This window comes from Lampris incognitus, chromosome 16 (assembly GCF_029633865.1).
Source record: "Lampris incognitus isolate fLamInc1 chromosome 16, fLamInc1.hap2, whole genome shotgun sequence".
Classification (NCBI taxonomy): domain Eukaryota; kingdom Metazoa; phylum Chordata; class Actinopteri; order Lampriformes; family Lampridae; genus Lampris; species Lampris incognitus.
In genome coordinates, this window is record NC_079226.1 from 29748211 (window position 1) to 29755198 (window position 6988).

The following is a 6988-nucleotide window of genomic DNA, read 5'->3' on the forward strand; positions in this document are numbered from 1 at the left end:
GCCCGTTCCTCGGCCCGCCGTGCAGCGCTTCCTCCCGGCCAGAGGAATGTCCGGGTCTCCGGTGTCAACATCCAGGATCTCTCCGGAGAGACGTAACACACCAAACAACCCGACGGCACTTCGATAACGCCTTATTTTGCTATCTCCGGGGACAGCGATTATAATGTCCTTTGTGTGTATGCGCAAAGATTGAGAGACGATTTTACTGCGGATGCATTTAGTCAACGACCGCTGTTACTTAAAACGATGACCGATTTCGGAGTGAAAACGGCACTTTCAGTCATTTAAAAAAAAACAAAAAACCTGGGGTTCGGTTGGTTAGTTAGCTTAGCAGCGACATAGCCTGTTTTATTTTGTTAAGTTAGTCCAAGGATCAACGGGTGAAAATCACAGTTGACATGATGTTTCCACAATCAAGACACTCGGTAAGTGGACTTGTCAAACATGACTGGAAATCGGAGAAGCTAAAATAAGTTAGCCGACGTTAGCCCTCTCCAGCTGATGCTAGCATTGCACAGCAAAGATGTGTTAACTGTACTAGCGTTAGCTTCCTAACAACCACCTCGCTTGCAACTTCACCCGAAAAGAAAAGTCACCTTTAACGGCGTAGCTAACTGTTATGTAGACAAAGCCTTTCTTTTAGTTGTTTTCACACTCCATCTAAGTTAGTAGCTGTTACCTGTTATGCTAGCCAATATCGATCATTTAGGACGGTGTCGTGGGTGCTCGTGTGGAAGCGCGTGTAACGCGCTGGCCTCAATCAGGTCCGCCGGGACCAGCAGTATTGCTGTTTCGTTAGTCTGCCAGGTAACTACCTACATTCGGCGTTTGTTCCTGGTCTAACACATCCCTGATCGGAGGCTGGAACAACAGGTGAATATAGGTAATGTACATGGCAGAGTAGAAAATCAGCTGTACTGGTGGTCTCGGCGAACCTGCTTGAGAGCCGCGGCGTTAACTCAGTGGTTCTGAAGTGACCGAGCTCGACTCTGGATCTCAGTGATCATTATTAGGGCCCGACCTAGGTGATAATGATATAAAGAAGTATTGAACAAATGGTCTGTCTACAGTACACCGTTCACATGGTATAAGTTTAACATATTCTCACCACTTTCCCCCATGACCCTTCTGAGACAGGATACTTATTGGTATTTACTGCGATGAGTAGTTAACAACAAATTTCATTTTGGCCCCAAATTGTTGTGTAACATTGAGACTATCTGTGTCGATTTGTGATTGTTGAGGCACAACACTCAGACTACATTTCACATATACTCATAGACTACATTGCAGTCTTGAATTCGTGCTGTCACTGGGCTTCAGATGCAGGGCTCTGACCTCTGTGTAACCAGCTGACTGGATCTTCTCCCTCAAGTCCCGTAATCCGACTGGGAACCACTTGCCCTTATGCCACTTGTTTAGAGAGTAATACGGTTAGGGGACCAGATTAAACATTGGATTACTGTGTTAGGCAGACGGCTTTGAGTGCTAGTCTGTTTCTTTACCCAACCTGGAGCCGTCCTCTAAATGCCTCTCACATATGGTCAGCATGGGTTCACTTTAATCTAGTGTTGAGTAAATACATTTCTCCAATTGCACACTTTTATTCCTGAAAGCCCTATGGATGCTTTTGCAGTGACGGTAAGATATTCTTTGTTGGTCAGGTCGTGACCATTGTGGAAGGAATCATTAGTTTTCAATGTTTTTCTGGTCCATTTTATCTACACATATTGCCTCCCTCTCCCTAACTAAAGCATACTGGTCATCACTCTCGCTCTCTCTCTCTCTCTTGCTCCGTCTCTCTCTCTCTCTCTCTCGCTCGCTCTCTCTCTGCCCCCCCTTCCCTTCACACACATGGGCATAACGCCCTATTTAGGCTAACCTACATCTTTGCTATCCTCTCAAAGGGTTAATCTCGGAGGTCAGGTTATCAAACAAACCAAAATACATACTCAGCCTCAAGTTGACTTGAGGCAGTAGGACAGAAAAATGCACCTCAGGCCTTTGATGGCTTTTTATCCTTTGTCAATAGTTTCGGGAAAGTAATGTTATATGTCGGGTCTCGCTAAACTATGGGTTAAAGCCTGACATGGGTCTGCTAAACCTGTGTCTAAGAGGTGGTTGCTGATTTTCTCAGTTTGTGCATGTATGTTAATTCTCAGTGATGGCCTTTATGATAGACATCCATGTTGTTCTGCTGTTTGTTTTTCAGGCATCCTCTCAAACCAGTCAGCCACTGAAGTTCACCACCTCAGATTCCTGTGACCGCATCAAGGACGAGTTCCAGTTCCTCCAAGCACAGTACCACAGGCACTAAATAAAGCACACACACACACACACACACACACACACACACACACACACACACACACACACACACACACATAATCAAAATGTTTTATTTAGATCCACCAGCTGGAATTAATATGCGATTAATCAATTGCCAAGCGTCAACAGGGCTTAATGATTCTCGGTGGTACAAGCAAAAAATGTTTCGGCCACTAGGTCTGGCTATTTATGACTGCAGAGACTTAAAAAATGTTTTGCCAGTCATTTAGCACTTTATCAGATGGGCCCTTGATACGTGCATCAGTAACATCAAGTTTGAGAACAGGTTCATTGCTGGTAAATTCCAGCACAGGGCACAGCACAGCACACACTCACTCAGTCACTCACACAAAAAGTAAAGGTGGCCCCAAGTGTTTATCGTATTCTCTTTGTGTTTTCTGTCTCATCAGTTTGAAGTTGGAATGTGATAAACTTGCCAGTGAGAAGTCGGAGATGCAGCGGCATTACATTATGGTGAGTTGCATAATCTCTCCAAAGCAAGACTCTTCTTCATTCCCATCTGTTTTTTAGTAAATACCAGAATAAAGGTATATAGTGGTATTGGCCCCTGTTCTCTCTAATAATAGTAATAATAATAAATTAAACTTATAGAGCACTTTTCTTACACTCAAAGTCACTTTACAATAAACAGCGGTGAAACAAGACAACAGATAAACATAACACAGACGCACAGGGGTGGATGGGAAGGGAGGCTACGAGAGGGAGAAGTGGCAGCCACACACAACGCCAGCAGTACTCTCAGACAGATACAAAAGGGGAAGAAAAACAAACATGAATCACATAAATCTCTGTCACTGTGGTGGTTTTGCTGACAGTTTAGTTTCTTATTTTGGACCAAGCACAGGCTTGCAGCAATGGCATTGATTTTATTTGGATATTTCAAAATAATGAGACTGCAGATTTTGAAAATCATACATAGACATGTGTTTTTCAACTGGGTATGTGCGAGAAAGGAGTAAGGATTGTGTCTTGACAAATGCCTTGCTTTGTTTTGTATGCATGTCTTTGTGTGTGTGCATATTCCAAGTGCACTTTAGTATGGCTTTGGCATATTGTGACTTCTCTCTCTGTTTACTGTAGTACTATGAGATGTCCTATGGGCTGAACATTGAAATGCATAAACAGGTAAACAATGATTTCTATCTCTTCTGTAATAAAATTAACCTGGTCTTTTTAAGTATAACATCCTCGCTCTACTATGGAACTGTATTTGTGCCAGAAGGAAAAGCAGTTGACACAATTGAACATTTTAAAATGCGTTGCACACGTGATTGTTTTCCATCATGTGTATACAGTAACAATGCCTCAAGTTGTATAAAAGCAAAACACACATGTCAGTGTTTTAGTTTGAAGTTTCACACACATTCATTTACAAATACGCCAATATTGCTTTTCCTAAATGAGGCGTGGTTTTGTGCCATTTTTGAAATCCAATCCAAACCTTTCAATGAAATCTGTAGCTTCAGCATTTCATTCAGATGGCATTATAAAAGTGACATAATTGAATGTAAAGCATGTCAATGTATGTCTCCCAGGGTTTCCAAGCCAAGCACAAAATCTCACAAAAGACTGCGATTATAGTGCCACAATGTGATCAGTCATTCAACAATTTTCAGTAATGGTGTCTTGACCGAACTAACACATTTTTAACAGAAAAAAGTGTCAAGTAATATTTTTAAACAGCATTTTATAGATTGTTTTAGCTTATTTAGGTGCCAGATGAGTGCACGTTTTCCACAAAAAAAAAAAAACCAACAAAAAAACCCAATATTTTTGCAGCCATAAAGTTGATATAATCATAAGGAAGTATTACATGGTTTTCGGTGATGAACAACTTATCTGACACATTGACACCTATCTGACACCAGTGGTGCACCCAATTATGTTGAAACAAATGTAAGAATTATTTCTAAATAGTGTTTTGCCCTGCGCAGACTGTCTGTTCGTCTGAACCAATTTTCCATCTATTTTACAGGCTGAAATAGTGAAGAGATTGAATGGGATCTGTGCTCAGGTGCTACCCTACCTGTCACAGGAGGTAATGACACTGTCATCTTCATGAATAAATCCAACCCAGTGGTTCTCGACTCTGGTCTTTGGGACCTCCAGTAATGGAAAACAAACAGCACTCACATTCAGAGGAGCAGAGTTCAGAACCAGTGTTTCAAACTTAACACCTCTTAACCCACACAAACACATTGTTACTTCTCCGAAAAACGTTGAAAACATTAGAAGCTCACTTGGTATAAAGTCAGACCCCACGTCCCTAGTGAACTACATGTAGACCATACAGAAATTTTCACTGAGTTCTTGACAACTTAGTGTTTTTCCTCTTTAAATACTTAGAGTCGCATATAAATCTAAATTTCCAACATTGATCCCGTTGAATTATTTTTTTCACCTGTGCCATATTTTGCAGCCACCAAGGACTCTGCAAATTGTGTTGGTAAACCATTGGAAGTTAGCCTCAGTAGTGTGTGTCTGACTGTGTGGTGTGTTTACTCCAGCATCAGCAGCAGGTCATGGGTGCCATAGAGAGAGCCAAGCAAGTCACACCGCCTGAGATGAACTCCATCATACGGGTACATGGCATACTTTGTATCTGTGACTGTCCCTGATGTCTCCTGGTGTCTCAAAATAAAGAAATTATTAGTGAGAAAGAGAGAAAATGTCACACAGAAAGTAAATTTGTGCATGCTTGTATTACATTATGTATCAGAAATGAAGTCATTTATTTGTATAGACCAAATTCACAAGGTAGTCCCAAAGGACTTTACAATCAGTACAATATTCAGCTGTATACAACATATGATACCCTCTATCCTTGGACCCAAAACCAGAATGAGGAAAAACTCCACAAGAAAAACACCTTATTACCTTAGATGAATATTTTTTTTTAGTTATAAAAGCACAAGTAGGTCAAGACATTTGCTTTTGTGTGCTTTTTGTTGTTCAAAAATTGGTTCGGTAGTCCTTGTGTTTCTATCATAAGCAAGTGGTATTTATGCAAGAGCACACTTTGTGTGCATAGCTACTTATTGCATGAGCCACGTTAATCCTGCATTACATGTGGACTTCCATTCACAGTTAACAAGTCAATCACAGCATGCACAGTATACACACTCAGTACTGTCCCATGTATATTATATTATATTATTTATTTTTTATTTTTTTGTTTTTACAGCAACAGCTTCAGGTGCACCAGCTGTCCCAGCTCCAGGGTCTGGCCCTGCCCATGACTCCACTGCCCCTGGGTCTCACTCCCCCCACTCTGCCTGCAGTCTCCTCCAGCTCAGGCCTCCTCTCCCTGTCTTCCATCCTGGCCAACCATTCCCATGCCCAGGCCCAGCTGGCTAAAGAGGACAAGGCCCGGGACGCCTCAGAGAGGGAGCAGAGAGGGGAGGAGGATGGGGACAAGTCGGACTAGTCCCAATGCAGAAAGGGAGAGATGGGGTGAGAACGAGAGGAGGAGAGGTGGGGATAGATATTTGTCTAACTGTAAACTGAGACGGGTGCATGTCTGGCTTGCTCTCTGTGAAGGGGTGGAAGTCGGGGATGGAGAGGAGTAGTGATAGGGATGACATCAAGTTGCACTGGTAGACAAGAGCACAGAGTTTAACTTTTTCATGGTGGGGGGAGGGGTGTTGGAAATGGTTTGGAGAATGAATAAATGACAGAACAGAAGCAAGTGAGAGTAGGGGTTGATTATTGATATTAATTAGCGATAATAGACTCAGTTCAGGCTTGTAGACTTAAAGTAGATGCTTTTTAGTGTAAGCCAGTTTGTAAGGCTCAACCAAGATTAAACCATGAGTTTTCACTCGGGAGTTTGGAGCCAGAGTGAAGGTTGAATACATGAATTTGAACAACAACCTCTCATGCATGGTTGCTCTCACAGAATTACTCCCCCCCCCCCCAGACTGCTACGCTCCGATTGTTTTGTAATTTAATTTGCAGTTTATCAATCAATTGTCAAAATCAAATCTATTTTACGTAACTTTCTTTCGTGTGTGCGTGTGTGTGTGTGTGTGTGTGTGTGTGTGTGTGTGTGTGTGTGTGTGTGTGTGTGAGTGAGCGATGTCTGGCCTCTTTTCTGTCCCGACGTTTGCAGTCATTCACAATGAGGAGTGTGGACCTGAGTAACATTCTTTCCCCTCGCTTACTACCTTTTCCGCCATTGCTACCAGGTAGCTTTGTCAACGTTTTTCTTCAGCCTCTCACTCAAACATTGACTTGAGCTCATTGTTTCCGATGCATTTCTGCAAAAGGAGCCAAAATATTTCAACTTTTTCCAATTTAAGTGGGACCTTTCTCTCCAAAATCATACTCATCAGATGCATTTAGAGCTCAGTGGTCCAGTGTGTGTTCGTATCGCAGACCACTGGACTCTTCAGTTGAGCTATGTACCTCCATCCCAATTGAATGGGATTTTTTATCTTAATTTTTTTTCCATTAGAGGAGTATACTAGATAAAAATACAGTCATGTACCTTGGCAGGAGCATCATTTGCGTTTAATGGACCTTCGCTTGATGGGATGGGTAGTCTGCTTGTTCAAATTTGATGACATTTAAGTTTTTGAGACTGACTTTTTTGGCATTTGATTTTCTTTTTTAATTTAGATTTTTTTTATTTGTTCAT

General features: G+C 41.9%; 1 protein-coding gene across 2 annotated transcripts in view; it reads left to right on the top strand.

Moving 5' to 3' along the window:
* LOC130126225 (TLE family member 5-like) overlaps positions 1-6988 on the top strand; it is a 10263-nt gene continuing 3275 nt past the window's right edge. Inside the window, exons 1-8 of one of the 2 annotated variants that reach the window (XM_056295639.1) lie at positions 1-425; positions 2213-2310; positions 2739-2802; positions 3430-3474; positions 4325-4387; positions 4857-4931; positions 5534-5823; positions 6461-6988. The exon at positions 6461-6988 is cut by the window's right edge and continues 3275 nt beyond it. In XM_056295639.1, the coding sequence (XP_056151614.1) occupies positions 399-425; positions 2213-2310; positions 2739-2802; positions 3430-3474; positions 4325-4387; positions 4857-4931; positions 5534-5776 (615 nt within the window). In that variant the 5' untranslated portion in view covers positions 1-398 and the 3' untranslated portion in view covers positions 5777-5823; positions 6461-6988. Of the gene's footprint in view, positions 426-2212; positions 2311-2738; positions 2803-3429; positions 3475-4324; positions 4388-4856; positions 4932-5533 lie in introns of both variants that reach the window. The other variant, XM_056295638.1, reaches the window with a different exon arrangement.